Source organism: Nothoprocta perdicaria, unplaced genomic scaffold (assembly GCF_003342845.1).
Source record: "Nothoprocta perdicaria isolate Ctin4 unplaced genomic scaffold, notPer1 scaffold_23, whole genome shotgun sequence".
Lineage (NCBI taxonomy): Eukaryota > Metazoa > Chordata > Aves > Tinamiformes > Tinamidae > Nothoprocta > Nothoprocta perdicaria.
The window spans coordinates 4,065,134-4,087,333 of record NW_020455455.1 but is presented as its reverse complement, the minus strand read 5'-3'; the positions used below and the strand labels follow the sequence as shown (position 1 = coordinate 4,087,333).

The window sequence follows — 22,200 nt, the reverse complement described above, 5'->3', positions numbered from 1 at the left end:
GGAGCGGCCGCCTCGGCGCGGGCCTCCCCGCGGCAGGGGCAGCGGGTGCCCGCTGCAGGCCGAGCCTCTGCCGAGGTGGCTTCAGACCGGCCCCCCCGCTGCCTGCGCGGGGTTCGTGCTTGCAGCTGCCCCGTTTTCCCGGSGGAGCGGTTTGCGAGGGTGTGTTCCCGTTGCTGAGCAGGGATGCTGGTTGCAGGGAGGCTGGAGTTTCTCGTATTTGCCGCCACAGTGTGTGTGTTGAATCCATGGGCGTTGCTGYGATGGAGCAGCTCTTCAGCACTGACCTCTTGCACCAGGCTCTATGAACTGGTCCCAGTTAAGACTTACTTTTTTTCGCCGTTTATGTTGATAACATTGTCTTGTTGGTTTGTACCGAGAGACCCACGCTGCCCTCTGATAGCACATTTGCACTGGTAGCACATTTACACATCTTGGTTACRTTTTGTGCAGTCTGTCCTGCTTGAGGAAAAATCTTGGAGCAAAAACTTATGCTTTTGACCAACTACCTGCATATTTTATATAGTATTTTTCAGTCATTTCACATTTTAAAAAGGAATTCAAGAACAAGCACTGTCATATTGGGCTTCAAGAAGTGTCTGCAAGATTACTGTTACTGTAAAATATCTATTGTGTGTTCTAGAGAAAAAAAAGCATAATCTTAATAGTAGATGTAATTCAATTCTTAATAATGCATGATAGTTTTCAAATTCTGCTTAATTGCATTCAGGATTCCCAGTATCTTAAAACTTCATTTTTAATTTCTTTTTGAAGCATCAAAAAGTTTGTTATATTTATGAAGCAGGAAATTTTCCAAATGTGAACCATAAATTTTTATTTTTTTTATTTTTTTATTTATTTTGTCTTCAATGTAGGCATCCTAAAGCAACAGCTCAGGGGCTTGGTATGTCACGTTGTCTAAAAATATTAAAACCAAACTTTTGTCATTTAGGTTGTTGTATAAACTATTTTGGTACTGTTAAATTGGTTAGAAAGTTGTTAGACTAAGATAATTTTTTATGAGGCCTTTTGCTAGATTCTAAAAATATGTTAATTCAATTACAGGCTATTTTTTCAGAGTCTGCTAAATCTGCATCATACTGAACCTCCCCTCCATAAAACTGAAAATTGCTTTTGTCTGACCTTGAAAATTCAATCTAAATGAGCTAAATCTTCTAACATGAAAGTTCAACTGAATCTGTAATATGAAAAACATATTTTTGGTCTTCTGTGTGGTGAAAGTCATATGCAGCCTTTAACCCAAAGACCCAAAGTATTATGTCCAACTTCCTGGTGCAAGTTCTTCAAGTATGCTGAATAACATGAGAATGTAGTAATTTAGTATTCAGATTTCCTTATTATGGATGGAATAAACCTTACTGACAGTGGGAAGTTCTCACTTTGATTTAAGTCAGTTTAAATAATCTATTAAATTCTTAGGAATTTTCACTTCAGCCTGAAGTGTGTGTTTCAGACAGAGAAGAATAATTCCCCCAAACACAGGCTATCTGAGAGCGGGCAGATGTGCTTTTGGGTAGACAGCTGCATTTTCTTGCCTATGTAGAAAAATAAACAGAAATTTCACAAGGAAATAAGAGCTGCAATAGGGACTGTGTAGCCGGACTTTGCAGAATGATCAAAGCAACATCTGAAAACTTCCCTTGAACTTTAACCGTGTGGTTCTCACCAGACAGCTTGAAACTTTCACAGTAAGGTTCAGCAGAGCTTTATCTTCTTTTATTTTTTCTTTATTAAATTCTTCTATTTTTATGAAACAGACTTACAAAAAAGCTTATGCTAGTTTAAGTCTTTAAGTCTGTGGAAAAAAATAACATTGTAGCCCACATATCAACACTTACAGAACTAGGATCATTTAAATTATGAAGGAAACTAAAAAGCTAACCTTGAAAAAAAAATCAAGTCTGACAGGGAAAAAATAGAAGATAGTCTCTAGAAATGATTGCAGTAATATAATAAAAGGACTTCAGAAGAGTCAGAACTGATTATATTTCGTGTGGAGTCATTGGGGGTGAATTCCAGAACTGAGCTACAGATTTTCCTCCATGACAACCCGAGGAACTTTAATATATCAGGATTTAGAGCCTGCTACACCTTCCTCACATGTTAAACCCTAACGCTTGCACCTTGCAAGGTGCAGCTGAAATGCTGCGAGTGACAGTAATGAAACCAGTAACCTCCTCCTAGTGTATTTATCTGACACTGCAGATACTAATCATGTTAATTAACCTATGCTGAAATGTAATTAGCAATAGCATTGAAGTTATAGCCTGAGCAATATTTGGAATTTTTAGTACAGTAACATTGCATTCTCCAGCAAGAAGAATGAGAAAGGCCAGGACTGCTTAGTTGATGGTGTATCTTATGTTACATTTACCAAATTAGAGATAGTAAATATTGCTAAGACATTATGTTGTTCTTTTTAGTTCTTTACCAGCAGATTTTAAATACTGAGGGATGATGGCTTTCTTCCCCAAAATATCCTTTCAACCTGAAGTTGAAGAATATCTCAGCAAAGTGTTCAGAAATAGAGAGGTATGTGAGAAATCCTGTACTGTACGGATTACTGTACCATCAGGGATCACGTATATGACCGTGACACATATTACAGTGACATATTACAGTGATCACTTATCATACAATCATTAATATCTCACAAGAAAATAGTATTTATTTGACTATTCAGATTTAAAGTCCATCTGTGGACTTTAAAGCTATTTTTAGGGATACTTATGTTTAAAATATTCTTTAAACCTGTTGGCTCAGAATTCTACAAAAACGTTTAAGCTAGACTTTGCATAAATCTAAGGCTTCAGTCTGTGATCTCAATGAAGAAGGATCACATGAGAATTAACCCCATAGTATAAACAACAAATCCTGCTTTACTGCAAAACCAAAAGGATGCTGGGCAATCTATGAATTCCTAATGTAAATGCACAACAAAAATATATTTCTTTTATATAAGAGAGTTACAAATCTGTATTTCTGTATCTCATTTACTGGGTCCTTAGGCCTATGCTTTGTACAGGACCTCAGAGTTCACAAGTGGTGAACTTTGGTTCGTGTTGCAGCCTGTGATCTTGCTAATATGAATAGTTTTTCAGTGAGTCCTTTTCAGGAGATTAATGAGGTTATCACTGGAGTCAGGAATTTTAAAGAATAGCAACTGTCCGATTTTTTACATCACAAAACCATATTGCACTATTTGTGTGTAATGTTTATTCAGTGCTTTTCTACCTAGAAAAAGAGGGTACTGTATGAAGCTGCTTAATATTTATTTTAAAATTTCTTTTCAGCTYTTAGCTGCTTTAGGTGCACAGGAAGCAGAGAATAGATATCAGTCTCTGTTAAGTCATCTGTCTCATCCACCAGCTTTCACGACCGTTAGAGTAAATACACGCTTGGCCTCAGTGAAACATGTGAAAAGTTTGCTGCTTGATGAGATTCAGCAGGTTTGTGCCATTTCTGTGCCAGTCATATTGATTCCTGACAACATTTAAATGTTAAATGAAAATTTGTTATCTATCAGTAATCAGCAGCTAATACAACAAGAAAGGCAACGGGGTGGAGAAAGACAACCAGCTCCTTTGCAAAACTCTAAAAAGCTAATATAAAACATAAGATACAAAATGCAGTACTGGAGTGAATTAGGTCATTTGGCTGTAGTTTYTAATTCAGAATTTCAGGCATATCAATTGGGGCCATCAATACACCTGTATTATTTTTCTGAATATTATCATGGGTTAGGATTAGGATTGCGATACTGCTGCTGTATTGTATTGTATGGTTGTATAGTTTTGTAGGCTTCAGAAGCCTACAGAAGACAAYAGAAATAGATAAAAACTGTAGGTCAATATAAAATGTGTGGTGTGTTTAGAATATGTTTTAGTAAATATTAAAAGAGAATGGGTCTGTATTTTATTGTGGAGACTTCTAGGAGGTTGAGAGAGTCTGTATATTCAAGGAATTGAGCCACAGTGGTGCCTTGCAACTGCTATAATTTGTTCATATGTTTTTAATCTTTCTATTTTTTCATTATTATTTTTACTTGTCTTAGTTAAACATAACTATTTCTTCATCCAATTATATAAAACCCATAATGTTTAAGAAGTGGATCATTTTGCAGTGCTATCCTACATTTCCACTCTGTAAAGATCCTGTTCTTCTATAAGTAAATTATTAATGCTAGTGGCTGTACAGGGAGCTACTGCATGACAGGAGTCAAGACATTTCTGTGATGCAGAGGCAGTTGACAGTGCTCTGTTGGCTGGGTTGGCAATAAGTTAGGCTAATTTTAACTCAAATTGTGGAAGTCTAGAACTGGATATTGCAGTATGATACTGTACTTTAATGGAAACTGCTTTGCTGAAACTGAATTAAGACACGTTTTGTGAATTTTTATATTTTAAATTGTTATTACTAGAAAACTAAACTACAAAGCAATTTAATCCATTTTAACAGTATTATCCAATATCCAAGTGTCCCACTGCATGAAATGAATTCTCTAAGTGAGCTCCTATGGGGCCTTGCTATTTCATACATTATTATTACATTTTTTTTTTACACCAAATTTATAATAGAGACTGTCTCTTCACACCCCATTTCCAAGCTCTCTCAACTGTTGTCACTGTTGTGTTTGTACCATGTGCAACTGTGTATTATGGATAGAAAATATTTTTCAATATCATTAAGTACTTGTTTGTTAATACTGTTAATACTTGTTTGTTGTAACTTGTTTGTTAATATTGTTATTTATTCGTTTGTTTGTTTTACTTAACAGCAATTTAAAGGACTAAATGTTCCGGTCCTTGAGCACCCAAAAATCCAGGACATACTATTAATTCCTGTCATTGGACCCAGGTTTGAAATTTTCAGATTTGAATCTTAGCATGCTGCAACATGTAATCTATACGGATTGAGAGTTAAAGCAATTGTGAGGAACTCACTATAAATATAGTATAATGGGCAATCTGTTGTCTTACCTATGTCAGATTTTTGGCCCTTAAAAGATATAATAAAACACAGAATTCTTTATTTATGAGATAAGCCTTTAATAGGGAAATTGTAACATTATTAGATCCTTTCCAGAAAGACGGGAAGGTGACAGATTGAAGAACTAGAATTATTTTGGGGGAGATARTGACAGGGTGAGGTAGCTTAATATAGTGCTTTCTTCCCCTAGAGTTAAATCCAGAGCAAAAATTCAGGAAGACTGGCATCAGTGAGAAGGAAAGTATTTCCTGACTCAATTTTACCCCTTAGAAAATGACTAGTTGTTCTACATTCTTCAAGTGTTCTTRGATATCCCTCAAGCTGCCTTTGCATCTGCTCCTTTGGAGTTTCTAAATTCCTTAACCAAATTCATTTATGGACATCTTTTTAAAAAGATGGACATACTATTTAAAGTTTCTTGTTGAAGACCAACATATTCTCCATCTGTCTCCATCTACCATGATTATATCAATAGTAGCAAGCAAGGTTGAGCATATGAATGCTCAACCCTGTGAAATAGCATTTACTGATTCTTTTCTTCCCTTATTCRCAATTAATTATTTTTTGCAGCTTATCTTTCTGAACATAATATTCCACAATTCCTATTGTTATAGGCAGACGTTGCAGTTGTTAAACACAAATGGGATACATCTGCATCCTAATATAATTTATTTRTATTTCAGGGTCATGTTTAAAGGAACAGCAAAGGGTTTCTGCATTTGTTTCTTTAAGGAATGATTGGTTTCTTTTTTGGTTCTGCCCTTTGCTTCCTCTRGGACTGAGATCTTTTATATTTAATCCATGATATTTACATATTTCTGCCTTACATTGCTACAAAACCAGTATTTACAAATCAGAGGGCCTACTGTGGGGAGGATGGAGATAAATTTCTTTCAGTAGGTTTCTTGTTGGTTTGTTTAAACTGAGCCATATATTTGTAGGCATGATATAAGAAGACATGACTCTGAAGTCATTGTTGGAGCCCAGTGTGGTTATGCTGTACTTCGAGGAGCACATGTGTATGTCCCGGGAATCATATCTACCTCCAAAGGTAAGAGTTCTCTAAATAAACTCAGGCTTTAGAGGGGTAATGTATCATCCACTGATGACTATTTCCAATAAATAGATTGCCATTTGATTTTTGTTGTTGTTGTTCTGTTTGTAGTCTTAGAGTTGTAGCATGTATTGAGGGTATATTTTAAGCTTATCTGGCATTTGTTTGAAATTTTCATCAGTGTTGTGCAATAATAATAACAGATTATGTATAATTATTTTTCATTTAGGCTAGGTAGCTTTCAAATATATGATTCCTAGCTGAAGTATTAGTTTGAAAGATTCCATATTTTTCCTATTTTCGTATGAAAATATTTTAAGGAGTGTTTGAAGTGAAGCCTGGATTTTTAGTGATTACATAGTGATTACAGTAACTTTTAATACTCATCTTCAATTAAATTTAGCAAAGTTTGTCACTTTTCCTCTCTTGCCAAAGTAAAATGAGTGATGAAGCAGRTATGTCTAGATAGCAATGGGATATATATTGATTAATTGCCCCTATTTCAAGATGTGKTTTTTTGCATGTTCTTACCAAGGCATTTGACTTCATGATCCTGCAGGATTCCAGTTCTAGAAAAGCAAATTTCTTTTTTCTTAACTTTTGAAAATTTATTTGAAATTGTGYGTGAGATCTAAAAATAAAAATATTTCTATTGATGAAAAAAATCTATTTTATTGACTTAGGCTCTTAAGAATAGGAAATATGACTTTTTCTGCCTCTCAGTGCCTGAGAGGTAAGATTAAAAAAAAATCTCCTATGTATAATTAACCAATCTTAACCATTCAGTGATAATATGAATGCTTAGTGTTCAGCAGGCTATTGAAACAATGCTATTTTGCCTTTAGGAGTGATATTAACTTCATGTGCAACCTATATAATTTTGGACAATTCACCTTATTATTTTATTGTGCTGATAGCTACTAATCATTGTGATTCTTACTATTAAATAGACAAAGTCAGGAAGGCATTTTCCATCCACTTGATTTCATTCCTATTCAGGAAAAAAATCTTTAACAGGTCCTTAGTTTTAAGCATATGCTTAAGACTAATTCAYGGAACAGGAATGTTTTTCAATCAGGACTTGATAAGAAAATAAGTATATTGCTGTAGCAGCTGTTGAAACTACTTATTTAGACTTCATAAATATTCAAGCCTCTCTTTGAGTTAACTGGTGATTTATCATAATTGCTGTGTCTAATTATGCATGCATCATCTGATGCAAAATAAAGAAGATCCTTTCACTAAAATTGCAGGAACATTTCAAGGGAATTTCAGATGGGAAAATAAAATAGGAAGGCATCTTCCCACTTCAGACTAAATATAATACGGCCATAAGTATAAATAATGCAACCAGCGAATTAGAGTTAAGCAAGAGCAGATATTTTATCACTGTACTAGCTACCCAAAGGAGAAAAAWACTATTTGTCAAGGGACTTTGAGTCTAATTTAATTAATATCTAAGCATTATGCTAGATTGAGGGGAATGCCAGTATAGTTATCTCAGTGAACAAAAAGCTTAAGATATGGACATAGCTCTAAGGATTTTTGGACAGAAGGTTGTTAGCAAGGAGTGAAACAAAGCTTTTTGCTTTAGAATACTGCAAAAAAAAAATCATTGACAAATGTTCTAGGTTAAATAGCTGAAAGTTTTAGTTACATGAAGATTAAGTAGATAATAACAATAGGCTATCACGTGTTTTGAGTCACATTTTATAAGAAGTTATCCAAAAATTAAATGTTTAGTAGCTACCTTTCCTGTTAGGAAGGCCCCTTGAAAACAGAGGGGAAAAAAAAAAAAAAAAAGGAATATTCATTCATACAACTCTCAGAAACAGAATTTTTGGGCGGATGTGCTGTCATTTGTCGTTTCGCTTGCATCTTCTGTGCTGTCATTTGTCGTTTCGCTTGCATCTTCTGGATGCTTCATCTAGTCAGCAACCTAAGAATTTGGAAAATGTTTTATTGCTGTCAGTGGAGGCCTTTGTTTTTTAAGTACACTTTTCAGCCAGGCTGTGGATAGAACAAGCTTTCTTTACTCTTCTATAGAATCAACTAAACCAACCCTCCTTCCCCKTTATTTTGGCTCCAGTTCAGAAAGGTAGTTCAAGTTACTAGGGCTGCATGACTCCAGAGTTCAGTGTATGTTTATGTACATACCTGGACTGGGGGCTATAACTGGAGAGGCCAAGACTTCTGGAGGATTATTCAGAAACATCYGTTGTGTTAGAGGTAGGAAGAGAGGCACATCTCACAGCTTGTCTCCACTGAGGAGCATATGTTCAAGGCAGTAGTTAGAATTTAAGCAGCTTTCCAGCAGCTATGTTCGACCTAGGCACTGAAAACTTGTTAAGCAAATTTAATATTACTATCTAAGTCATTGCCTCTAGCTGTAAACCAGTGCGTTTCAGTATACTTGAGTGTGCCTGGAGTGTGCATGGAGGGYGAAATCCCCAAAAGTGGTCTTAAAACTCATGGGTGACCACGTGGTGATGGAATAAACCAAGAGATTTGTCTAGCTTCTTACAAAACAAAAAAAAATTGTCTAATTTCTAACAGAATCTTTCAATATCTAGTTATATGATAACCATCATTTACCATGTACACTTTGAAACCTAAAACCAGTGAGTCTCTTAATCACAGCAAGTCTAACTTTCCCTGTGATATAGGAGCTAGAGTAAGTAGTCCACTCAAAGTCCGAAGTTACTTGGTTACTACTGTTTTGTACCAGATTAATGTCAAAAATTTCTTCTCTTTGAACAGTTTTGAAAGCTGGAGATTTAGTCTCGGTGTATTCAGATATTGAAGGGAAGTGTAAAAGAGGAGCAAAAGAATTTGGAGGCATCAAAGTTTTCCTTGGAAATGGGATTTCTGAATTGAGTCGCAACGAGATCTTCGGTTCAAATGGTCCACTGAAGTAAGTCCCTGGGAGCTGGAATTTACACCTGCAGCTTTGGAAAGGGGAGGGAGGAGACACCAAGGCATTTTGAAGTATTTTGTACAGTATTTGAACCAGGTGATAGTTTTGTCCAAAACCTGTATTGCACATAGGAATTTCTAGCATCTTTAGGGAAGTTTTAGCTTGTGTTAGTCTAGTGGAATTTTATTAGCAATTTCAACATCTAGTGTTTAAAAAAAAAAAAAAAAAGGCACCTAACTAATATCTGACTTTATTATCAGGAAAAAAAGTGACATGTTCACTGGTAAAATTCTATTTTGAAGTACTTCCTTGCTGTATCAATGAAATTGAAATGTAGAGTTGCCCTTTCCTGTATCTCTTAAAAATGTCTTTAGAGTTGGAGGAGCAGCACATCAGATCAGCTSTCTTCAAAAAATACTATAACACTATTTGCCAGGATAACTAACAAATTCAAGATTACTTGCTCTTCTCTWTTGCTTTAAAGTTTGTTCCTTTTTCTCTCATCCAAAATACATTTGGAAGCAGTGTATAAACAGCATTACAGTGGCTGAAAGTTTACATCATCAGGATAAACTACAAAAGGTTTAGTAAAAAAGATTATATTGTTAGAGGATTTCAGCTATATTRTAGCTTGAATGTAGCAGAGGTGGAAGTAGCGTATTCCGATTCAGTTGATGACATGCAATGATAGCACTAAATATGGAGTTTACAATTTGCTTTTTCATATCTATCATTATTCAGCTCTGTGAAATATATGCAAAAAGTAACTGATTCTTAGTATCTTCAATAATTTATTGCATATTTTTCAGATTCAGTATTATTTGTCTTTGTTGTCCATTTTCTTGTTATAACATTGTCTTACCCTAATAAAATGAATTAGATATTACAATTCATTTCCATCAAAAATTCAGGTTGCTCCTGAGTTTAAACCTTTGATTTGCAGGCACATAAGGGGAAATGATGTTCTTTAGATATTCAAGAAAAATCTGAGACGCTCTAGAAAAATGGAAGAAGAGCTATACCAGCCACAGTTGCTGTGGACTGAAATCAAGATATTTAGGTCATATTAAAACATGTGTTTATGCATAGATTTGTACTGTTGAAGCTTTGACTAGATATCAGGTTGTCTTATGTACAAAGCAGATTATACAARTTATATAGACCAATTTATAATGCAGCGTATTTTTTCTTAAAGTTTACCTGGAATAGTRGTGTCATTTTAAAGAATATCACGTTACAAAAGTTTAACAATATTTGCTTTGTTTATTTAACAAAAGCAATTTATTTGCTATTATTTTTGTAAAATTTTGTTTCAAGTTATTAATATATAAGCATTGTGATTTAAATTGAATAGTGTTAAAAATATAAATCTGAGTAATTAGAATAAATTGTTCCATGTTTTTCAGTGGAATGGGTGTAAGAATGATAGAGCCAGTCTACCTTAGTCCTTCGTTTGACAATGTGCTCTCCAGTCATTTGTTTTTACAGGTATGTTTCTTTTTACAAAAGAAAAGGCTGTGGTATTTGCAGAAGAGTAAATACTTAAGTGCTTATGAGGGCTCTTTATATGCATTATGTATTACTGCATGTAATTTACAGCTTAAAGAGAATGAATCATTTAAGGTGAACACAGTATCTTCTTGTAGCTGGTTTAATCATAGTAACTCTGTCTCTGTATGTGACTTTAAGAGATATTCACTTAAAAGCTTTTCAAGCTTAATCAAGCTATACAGAACTTAAAAAAATGGTATTTTGCATCTGCAGATGCAAATTTTAGCTCCTATAAACCCTTGTTCAGAGGTATACTCTTAAATTCCTACTAAGTTACCTCCTCATTTTATTTATATAACTGTCACTCAAATAGGTAAGTCTTTTATTGCAGTCTTATTCATAGTTTCTTCTATTAGAAATTTAATCAATATTCTAAAAGGAGAATCAATGCTGTTTTCTGGTGTGAGCAAAGTGTAGTTTATCAAGCAATGTGTTATCTGATGGCCTGCAAAAAGGAGAGCCTTTTTATTCTCTGGTTCAGGTTATCAGAATTCTTACTTTAAAGGAACAGAATTTTTAGTGCTACACACATGAGAATTTAACTTCAGTACTAAGGTTTGCATTTTAGTAGTGCAATTTAGTTTTAAACACCTAGTAGAGAATTCCTCAAATTTCATGGAGTTCAAAATTCTTTTGATTTCTGTTTGAAGTGTATATTTTTGGTATATTTTCTGTATATTTCAACTACAGAACAGTTAAGTTGGAAGGGATCTCTAGAGATCTAGTTCAACCCCCTTGTCAAAGCAGGATCATCTATTCCAGGTTGTTCAGGAACCACTTAAGCTTTGAATATCTACAAGGATGGAGACACCAACCTCTCTGAGCAAAGTTTTTTCCAGTGTTCCTTCACATTCACAGTAAAAAAAAGCTTATCCTGTGTTCAAGTGCAATTTCCTGTAACAGAATTTGTGCTTGTTGCCTTTTGTTCTGTCACTGGGTATCACCAGGAACAGTCCAGCATTTACACCCTCTCTCCAGGTATTTATATACATCCATAAGAGCCACCTCGCCCCAAGCTSTCTCTTCTGCATGCTGAACAGTCAGTCGCTGCTCTCTTAGGCTTTGCTTTGAGCACTTCATCATCTTAGTGGTCCTTTGCTGCATTTGCTGCAGCATGTTGATGTCCCTCAGGGAACAGCACTCCAGATGCAGTCTCAGCACCAGCCTGGTGCCAGTGCCTGTTCAAAAGCAGCCCAGCATGCTGTTGGTCTTTTGCCACAAGGGCACATTGCTGGTACATACTCAGCTCAGTGCATCAAGACCCACAAGYCCCTCCCTCAAAGCTACTTTCCAGCCCTCAGGATATTCTGGTATAAGGAGATGCTCTGGTATATTCTTCCCCCAGGTGCAGTACTTGACATTTCCCTTTCCTGGGCTTCATTAGATTTCTTTTTGACCATTTCTTCATCCTTTCAATGTCCTGCTGAATGGCAGCAGTACCACCTGGTGTATCAACCATTCCCCCCAGCTTTGTATGGTTTGCAGAGTCACAGAGGGTGCACTCTGTCCCCAGCATCCAGGTYATTAATGAAGACAGTGTTGTCCCTGGTCCGGACCCCTGGAATGTGTACCATTAGTGCCTGGCCTTCAGATAGACTTCATGCTGCTGAACCTGGCTCAAACCTTTGAACCTGGCTCTTTTGACAGGAAGAGAAGGAAGTTCAGGAAGGCCTGAACTGACTTGAATACTCAGTCATTTTTTTCTATGCTGTGGCATGGAACTTGCAATTGTGATGACCAGAGGCAAGAAGTAGTAAAGGGAGTATTAAGCAGTTTGCATGTCAGACAGTTTCTGTCTGACCAGATTAGAAGGGGATCTTTCAGAGTATGTCTGTATTGTATAAGATGTAAATACTGCAAATACTGCACATTATGTCTCTCCAGTGCATCTCTTCTGTTAATGCAATTATATCTGTCAGTCATAGATGTTCATGTACGGCTTTAAAGAAAAAGGAGCCACTAGGGACTTCATATATATTGTTCCTTTTACATAAACACAGTGCTTCATCTTATGATACTGAACTGGCAGCACTATTACCTTCTGATACTGAACTGACAATAATATAAGTATTTTCATTGTTGAATATCTTTTTTTCTTCAGTGTTTGTGGTTATTTAATATAAATCTTGATATAAGTCTTAAATTTTCCCATTTCTGTTTTTATGGTAGAACTTGCCTTCTGTGGTTGTGAGCCATGTTTTAAACCCTCAGCCAGGAGAGAGAATTTTGGACATGTGTGCTGCACCTGGAGGAAAAACAACCCATCTTGCAACGTTAATGCATGACCAGGTAAGAAAGGTCATTGAGCATTTTGTGTCTCAGTGAATAAAGTCTGACCACTGATCATCTGCACAATTCATTTTTTTCTGTCAGAATCCACAGATGACTTGGAACAGATGACCATTAATATTTGAATGTTCTACTTACCAATTTATTTTGCAGTACCTCAGAGGTACTGAGGTATGAATGTTTTTATCAAATAGTCACTATCACATATTCACATATAAAACGTTGTTGGGTACAAATTGATCTGCTGAAACATATTTGATTCCTCTTTTTAAATGACTTATTTCTAATGGAAGAACATATGTAACATTTAGGACAAWTTCACTGACAAGTATGCTGGATTCACAAAATGGAGGATATGTAGAAGTTGTGGGTTGCTGAAGAGTGCCAACAAATACACAACTTTTCCCAGAAACATACCTAAAAGCTCCTAATCCAAGGAATTTGCAGTATAAGGTTATATCTGTATTCTCAACAGTTTATAGTTGCTATAGCAAGTCTTTTTTAAAAGAAAGACCAAATATATATATATACGCATACATATATTTAAGATAGTTTTAATATTTTGTTGTATGGTTGCTACAAAAAATGTGTTCTTTGTTTTTGAATTTAATCTGGCAGGTAATGCTGTGTGTCTGGGGAGGAAAAAAGAAATGTTATTCTTACATGAAAGGGATGATGTGTAGCTGTGATCCATCTCCTATGTCTAAAGTGTTTTGAATCTAGCAAGCTAAAGATCTGTCTGTGGACCTCATTCCTGTTAGGTTTATGTGATTCCATCCTCTTTTGTCTCTTACRTGACCATGCAAATTTAAACCTATTTACTATTTCCACCATATATTTGAGACATCTACCCTATTTTAAATTACTGCGTTTTTGAGTTTCATAGAACCCAGTTCTTGAAGAAGAGAAACACCTAAGTTAACCTCACTTAACCTAGCCAGAGTTGCATAATTTTAATATATATATATATTTTTAAATGACAGAAGTCAGCCATTAATTATAGGTTCCCTTTGGCAGTGATCTGGTTAAGGAGGTGCCAGTCAAAATGCACAGAGCTCCAGACTAGTGTCTATCCTTACGGGAGGAACAGAGGAACACGGAAGACAAGAGAGTACAAGGACAACTCTGGTATAGATTTATGGATAATAAAACAAAGCTTCATTTGTTGCACTACTCATATGAAAWAAAAAATCAGGAATTACACATCTAGTTAATTCCTGTGCTTAGAATGCCCAAAGTTGGAAGGGACCTCAGAGGTCATCGAGTCCAACCCCCCTGCGCACGCAGGGTCACCTACAGCACGTGGCACAGGGCTGCATCCAAGCGGGTTTTAAAGATCTCCAGAGAAGGAGACTCCACAACCTCTCTGGGCAGCCTGTTCCAGGGCTCTGTCACCCTCACTGTTAAGAAATGCTTCCTTAAGTTCCTGTGGAACTTCCGATGCTTCAGTTTGAAGCCATTTCCTCTAGTCCTATCACTGTCCACCACTGAAAAGAGGCCRCCCCCCTCCTCCTCCCTCCCTCCCTTGAGGTATTTATACACTTCTAATATAAATCTCGGATTTTCCAGGGTGAAGTAATAGCCATGGACAAAATAGCCAACAAGATGAAAAAAATTAAGCAGAATGCTGAATTGCTGCAGTTGAATTGCATTAAGACCTTCTGTTATGATGGGACAAAGGCACTTTCAGTTGAGAAGATGAAAAAGGAAGGAAATGAACAAGGTAAACACCTTAAGTAGCAGCTTTTAGAAGAAAAAGGTAGTCATATTTGTGCTAGCCCTATTAAGCCTGTCAGAATACCCACAAATGTAGAAACCTCGGTTGCTTTAGCGCAGTGGGTGCCCTTTAATTTTCTGCTCTTTGAAGATTATCACTTTATCCATGATGCAAATACAGAACTAAAACTATCTGTCCTTATCACAGCCTAATGAGCTCAAAAGAAATGCATTCCGTTTTTAGATAATATCAAAGACTAACAAGGTGTTAACTCACTTCTCTGCCTCAAAATCTTCATCTGTAAAATGGGGTTATTAATACCTAAGTCTCAAGGGCTCTCGAGGCTTAGTTTATTAATGTTTGTTCAGCTGTTTGGGGTATACAGATGGAAAGTGCTATAGAAGCACAGTATGTTATTTTAAGTTTATTTAATTTTAAGTTCAGTTCTTTTCTGAAATGCTGTATTTATTACAGTGATTCTGTTCCCATGATGGAATTATTTAAGTGGAATCTGCTGTCTTGATTATTTTTAGTTTGCTGTGCAAAGTATGCTGTTCTTTCTCGCTCTATTTTAGCCCAGTTGCTGGTTAACCTAAGAAGAGATCATCTTGCATAATTCACCTGCCTTCTCCCTAAGCCTTACAGTTTGACTGCTTTGCAGGGAAAAGCAGTCTTTCTGTGGTCATAAAATACTGTAGTGGGTACTTATCACATACAAAGCTGAATAAGAACAAGGTATAATGCTTAAGAGATCACAAACACTTTCCTGCATGGCCCTGCAATTATGACAAATGACATTCTTTAAATATTTAGTAATGAATGAGAGGTGGTTATATCAGTAGTGCCAAAATAGACTCATTTTGCAGTGCTGGAAAAAGCTAGGAAGCGGTAGGATGAAGTCGCTCACTTGTTTTCACTTGTGACCTACCTTCAATATTTGAGAAACAGAAGGAGAAAAGGAGGCAAAGCATATATATGGTGTGTGTAGATGTATACACCATATATATCACTGGTTACTTGCAGGTTCACGTGGGGACCCACTTGTGTCTTGTTGAGCCTGAACTGAAGAGTCGCTCTAGCACTAGAACTGTAATTTAAACTGCTGGAGTGTTGAGCCAGTGGGATTCAGGTGAAGGCACAGGCAATCTGTATAGAAGTTGCATATTCCATAATCTATCCAGGTAATATTCAGAAATACTTCTCCTTCCTTCACAGCTCTTGTTTACTCARTTGTTAGGTATTAAAACATATATTTCACTTCATTATATATATGCCTCATTTTTTCTACAGATACAGAAGTAACTATTACTATATAAGCAGTCCAATTACTATCCAGGCAGTCCAAGTATTACTATATAGGGCAGTCTTAGTGATTAACTACAGGCTTATCTCAGTTAAGATTTACACATATTTTTTGGTTCAGTTACGAGGTGTTTCTGTTTCCTTACAGCCTACATGTACAGCTTTGTACCCAGTACTTGTAATAAATCGAATGAAATGAAATTTTAATTTTTTTTCTRTTTTTACATTTTATTTCCAGAATATTTAATTAAGATTGAAAATTGTTACAGCCAGGTTGATCATAAATTGTTTGTTTACAGAATGGTARAACACTTTTCTGTGAGATGAAGTCTATCATCAGCAGTTCTAAGACTTGTCTGTAGCTGAGATCACTTTTGCAGRCAACATCTATAGAGCATAAATGTTTTATGATAAGTAAGCTTGTTGTTATCTGTTGTGAAGTCTCAAGAAAAGAAAGAGCCGCATATTTATCCTGCAGCTTTTACATTATTAACTGGTTTTTGCAGAAGGTCCTCCTTTTCCACCAGAGTCATTTGATCGAATTCTTCTTGATGCTCCATGTAGTGGGATGGGGCAAAGGCCAAACATGGCTTATTCTTGGACTCTAAAAGAAGTGACATCTTATCAACCCCTGCAACGCAAGCTTTTCACTGTGGTAGGTATTAATAATTGAGYAGCTAAGTTATATTACACAGAAGGTTCTGCAGTGTAAAACTTAGCTCTACCCCCAAATGGTAGCTCTTTTTTTCCTCTCCTTTTTCAGCAGTTAAATGCTGGGGTATTATTACCCAGAACAACAAATTGCCTTTTTTTTTCTGGTCAAATAGAGCACCAGAAAAGTGTTCTTTGAAACACTTTAATAAAACTGTTTTCTATTCTGCAGCTTCATCCCTTCTGAATAAACATTTCTTATCATTTCTTTGTCTTCCATTACTTGCTATATTAAGAAACCATCACGTAGTGACTTGTTTCTTTTTCATCACAAGATATCTTTGCTCAGCTTTTCCTCTTACATTCTTGAGAGGTGGCTGAGTTTAGYTCCCAGAACACATGCCTGTTATTTGCACAGATAGGTATTAGAATACAGTCTGCCCCTGCGAAGCTAGTGTATCTGGTGATAAGTTTTAAACATTTACATCTACCTAGCTTTTCATTTCTGCTCTTCATATGCTAAAAGATGTTAATAAGACACTGCAGTTTTCTTGACTATATCTTTAAATTTGGGAGTTTGTGTTCTAGGAACTAAACCCAGGCATACCTCAGGCAAGAGGAGGAGGAAGGTTTAAATCATTTAGGGTCACTTGATATATTTATGTGTATTTATATAAAAGAAAGTTTTGTTTTTTTACAAAACTTCTCCTTTAAGTGAAGAAGATGTAAGATTCCATTAGTTTGAGCAGCAATGACAGGCTATTAGCAATGTGCTTGGGCTGATTATAGGGATAGGATTTCGTGAAACTTGTCTACATCTAAATTGCAGGTATTCAAAGTAAACAAGGGCTTGAAAAACATCATATATACACACCTGTCATGCTCAATGTATGGAAACAGCTGACATGTAGTATCACTGAAGAAAGTATGTGTCTGTGATTTGYAGCTGGTGATGAAAACAGAACTTATCTGAGATGCACAGTGCTATATAAATAACATAGGAATGCATCATCGCAATGCCATTTAATAAGCTACATGAGATATAATGCTGATTTGAAAAGAAAAACCTTTCTAATTTGTAGGATTCTTTAACATATTCCTTGATAAGAATMAATATCCTAATTGCCTGCATTAGACATAACATAGTATAAATCTTTGTTATAGCGTATTGTTTCTACATACATTGTAACTCAGATTCAAAGCCATTTTGTGCTTAAATATGAGCTGAGCTACAGTTTCTTCCTCCCTATAGGCAGTGAAATTGCTGAAGCCAGGAGGGGTTTTGGTGTATAGTACATGCACTATTACACTTTCTGAAAATGAGGAGCAAGTTGCTTGGGCCCTGGAAACGTTTCCATGCCTCCAGCTTCACCCACAGGTAATAATAACTGCAGGGTACTTTATACAGTGCAGTGAGTTTTTTTGACACTGTACAATTAAGCACTGTATTTACTGTTAACAAATCCTTTTTTCAATGCAGACAATTTCAGCTGCTAGTCAGAAWTGACACAAGGATTTCTGAGGCTTTTTTAAACCTATTTTCATATCTTACCTTCATCTGGCRAACATTAAGCAGTGTTGTGGATTTAATCCTACTGCATACTATGGTAATTTTGATTTGTACAGCTGTCATTTAAAACACAGCAGGGATAAAAGTTCAGAAAGACTAAAGTTTCTCTTGTAACTCTTTGCTTGTGGCGAATATACTTTATTCTTCTACTTTACACGTTCACAGGCGAGACTAAAAAGTTAAAAACTTATTAAGGCTACTGAGATGGTGAAGAGTTGCATAAAAGATCAGAGAAAAATATAAAGAACCTGGTGTTTTGAGATTTTATATATATGGGACTCATATWTGCATTATTTAGAGGAATGAGGAATAAATGTATTTCAGGACTTGCGGCCAAGAAGTTACTTTTTATTTTGTGAAACCAGTATCTACCATTAACGTGTCTGACAGGAGGTAGCATAGGTTATGGAGAGGTACTGAAATTTTTATCTATGCTCTACACAATTCAGAATGAGAGAATTTATCATCAGACCCTGTAAGAATCTCTTGCCCTTTGTTAATATGATAGTTTAGTTGGTTAGTTGTTTATCAAAGTGGCTTTGAGGTCTAAATTTGCTATAGATTTAACACATTCTGTAATGATTTGTATCAGTCTTCAAGAAGTAAATGATAGGTTCATCTTTAAAAAAGTAATAAAAATATATTGGGTGTTCAAAAAGAGGAAAAAATACAAGAAAGATGCTAAAGATTTAATAGAACTGAGGGTTTTCTTAAAAGATTTATGTGGCAGATTTATGTGTCTTTCACCTCTTGGTTCAAATGCAGACTTCCTAACCATTTATTTATGAGGAATTTTTGAGTCCTATTTCAGGGGAGATTATATGCTTTGCCTAACAGCAGGAAAAAATGTCATTGATAAARTGACAAAGTAAAACACAGAGCCTGTTAACTCAAATGCAAGGTTCATTCAAGCTTCAATAGGCTTGATCTCACCAGTGAGATCAGCATTGAAGAAAGCACTAGTTTTTCTACACAAATGCCATCTGCATGAAAATTAAGCTCTTATGCTTCAAATTASATGACACTGGACTGTGTAATCCAAATATAGTTCTTAAAAAAAATCTTAAAACCGGTTACTAGTACAAAGCAAGGCAATTTTCCTGTGAAAAGGAAACTGGAGTCTAGGGTCAACTTACCTCCCGCTCCCTTATGTATTTCCCGTGCCCTTTAGTCTCTCCTAATGGACACCTGCCTTTTTCAAACTCCAGAAGCTCTCACTTGGGTGGCAGGGCCTGGAAACATTTGGGAAGGACAACCCAGGAGCTGGAAGCATCAGTATTGATCTCTCAAAGTGGGAGGTCACTGCGTAGCTGCCGATTCTTGGTTTGTACAGACCTAACATCTGTTAGTCAATACCCAGATTTAGAAGTGAAATCCTAAAGGCCTCACAACTTTTTTACTCTACTATTTGCTTGTAAGAGTTTTCTTGGGACAGGGGGTGATTCACTCTTGTGAGCGAGATGATTAGTACTGCTGTTTAGTACTGTGGTAAAAGGAGAGGAGCTGTGGCACCCCTTTCTCAAGGGGTTTCGGGCTCATACATGTGTATATGTGCTTATCCTACATGGTCCTGTCAGAAAGACAAGAGGACCACATTACTATTGAATTGTCCCATGCTGTAAATGATACAAACTTAGCTTGCTCATATTGTGAGCATTTAGGAAGATATTAACTTTACTCATGAAATAATTTGCTTTTCTTTTTACTTGAAAAGGAACCTCATATTGGAGGAGAAGGCATGAGGGGAGCTGGGCTGTCACTTGCCCAGTTGAAGCAGCTGCAGAGATTTGATCCATCTGCTGTGACTTTGCAGGGAACGGACATTACTGCTTTGCAAGATTCCAGGGAAGAGGATCTGATTTCACTGGCAAATAGGGACTGTATRGGGTTTTTTATTGCAAAATTTATTAAATTGAATAATAAATAACCAATTTAGCAATAGAGCCTGAAAACAGCGCGCCTSTGAGGCCCAGCACGGCTGCAGCTCAGGTGTCAACCGTGGTTCTCGCTGCCGCAGCGTTGCCAGGCCAACAGGCTGACGACACGGTTGCCATGGCAGCAGCCCAATCCGCCAGCTGTTCCCTGGGAACCAGCCACAGGTTGCGGGAAGAAAGTCACAGCTGGGGGAGGGGAGGGCCATCCTGAAGTCCCCATTCGCTCCTGTATTTACAGCAGGTCAGTGCAGGAAAGACGAGTGTGCTCAGCACCCGCCTGGTCTGTTTTATCCTTTACCACGTGCCTAGGAACAGGGCTTCACAGGGGCAGGACCRGAGTCTATCTTATTTAATGCAGTCATAAGTAAAATATACTGGGACTGCTACTGCCGATTTTGGAAGAGTTGTTTTCTGTGGAGGTTTCCCAAAATGTTTCATGAAATACTGCGAAGTGAAACGCTAATATTTCACAAAGAACTGTTTTATAAATTGATACTTAGAACCTCATTTCTCTTTTATTTTAATACAAGCAAGATTCTCTGTACACATAGTATATACACAAAATACGATTAGGCTTCGTAGCATGTCTTTTATAGCAGCATGAATATATTAAACCATCTCACTCTGGGAATGTAAATAAATATTGTTTCAACATCAAACTTCCCATGCATAAACTGTATTGGTTCTGAAATAGAGTATTGGACTGGCTGACAAATGACAGATTTAAAAAGAAACATTTGCAATAGAAGGGGTAACAGTTGTGATTAATATATCAAGAGACAGAAAACAATGCATAATACGGTCTGAATTTTGCAGATTTATCTTTCAAACAGAATATTAAGTGTCTACTTGTCAGAAAGTGCACCTGCTGAAATCACATGAAAATTGAGACTGAGGAAGCAGATTAATGAGAACTGACTTAAAACACTGCTCAAATGTTTAATAATCCAAATTGCATAAATTTGATATATAGTTGAAATCTCTGCTTCAGTTCCAGAGATGTTCTCATTTTGAACAGCATTCTCTTCACTGGCAATGGCCATAGCAATGAAATGGGTAAGAAAAATATATAAGCGTAATTCAAAGCCCTATTTTTTTTTGCCACTGATCAAATTTGAATTTTTTAAAGCGTCATTTGAAAAACATCTTTCTTTTGGCATAGAATTATTTGGTTTCATTTAACAGAATGATAATAACTTAAATTCACTTTTACTTAACTATTTCCTGTCATTGCATTTGCTGTAATCAAAACAACTTATATAATTCTGTATCTTAGTAGTCTGTTCATTTACTTGTATTTGCTAAAAATATTTTGATACAGAGTATCTTCTACCATTCTTAAATAAAACAGATGCTGCTTCTGTTTTACCAAAGGTGACTGTACTACATGTATGGTCTTCATACCTCTGGACCATGGACCTCATGAGAGGCCCATTCTATGAAGGCAGGAGAACAGAATCCTAGTCTACCACCTACTTTTGTTGGTCCCTCCTTGCAGTCAACCATGATGTACCCGATGAAGAAGAAAAATTCATCTTTTTTTTTTTTTTTGCATCAGCAGTTTGCAAAATATCATATTTAGAATCATAAGTCATATTTTAAATTATACTGTTTTTAGCCTAAATATGGCTAAAAAATAATTACTTGGTTACAAAATTTATTTTCTATTGTATGTACATGTTCAAATCTGTAGCTCAGTGCTAGTAAAAGACCATTTCACTTTTGCAGAATATATAAATTCGGTAAATGTTAATCAGCATGTATAATCAATATATTGAAATCTGTATCCACATACAAAGTGAGTAACTTTTGCAGTCATGTTCAGTAGCAGGAGCTATGTAATATTGAATCTAAAAAATTCAGAAGTGCTGGCTTTTTAGTGGGGGATTTGTTGAGACTCTCCCAGATTTCTTTAGTTCTTTAGGCCTTTCAAGAACTTGATCTCACTCAATTTTATAAGACAAGTTTCTCTGGAAAAAAAAAAATATGACCAACTTGTATGTGATTCCAGTGTAACTGCAGACCACACAACTTAAAAAGAAGCATTACCCATATCTGAACTTGCCCTATGACAGTTGTTTCTGCAAAAGTCACTCCTGGACATAATCAYAGAATATTCAGCATATTAAAGGGGTAAGCTGTTTCCCCAGGCCCTCTCCCCGTGCACAAGGGGCAGAAACTGAACAAAGGAAGGCAGGGCTATAGAGA

The 22,200-nt window shown here is 36.2% G+C and overlaps 1 protein-coding gene across 3 annotated transcripts; it reads left to right on the top strand.

Moving 5' to 3' along the window:
• Positions 1 to 121: 121 nt before the first annotated feature.
• Positions 122 to 20,806, top strand: NSUN6 (NOP2/Sun RNA methyltransferase family member 6). Of its 3 annotated transcripts, none has more exons than XM_026039438.1 (12): positions 122 to 315; positions 2,442 to 2,550; positions 3,312 to 3,467; positions 4,796 to 4,875; positions 5,949 to 6,058; positions 8,822 to 8,975; positions 10,385 to 10,466; positions 12,699 to 12,818; positions 14,388 to 14,541; positions 16,344 to 16,492; positions 17,741 to 17,866; positions 19,773 to 20,806. In XM_026039438.1, the coding sequence occupies exons 2-12, from the start codon at positions 2,473 to 2,475 to the stop codon at positions 19,983 to 19,985; spliced, it is 1,422 nt and encodes a 473-aa protein (XP_025895223.1). In that variant the 5' UTR covers positions 122 to 315; positions 2,442 to 2,472; the 3' UTR covers positions 19,986 to 20,806. The 3 variants fall into 3 exon arrangements, with proteins under 3 accessions (XP_025895223.1, XP_025895222.1, XP_025895221.1); XM_026039437.1 differs by having other exon boundaries at positions 122 to 901; XM_026039436.1 differs by lacking the exon at positions 122 to 315 and adding an exon at positions 1,260 to 1,706.
• The last annotated feature ends 1,394 nt before the right edge of the window (positions 20,807 to 22,200 follow it).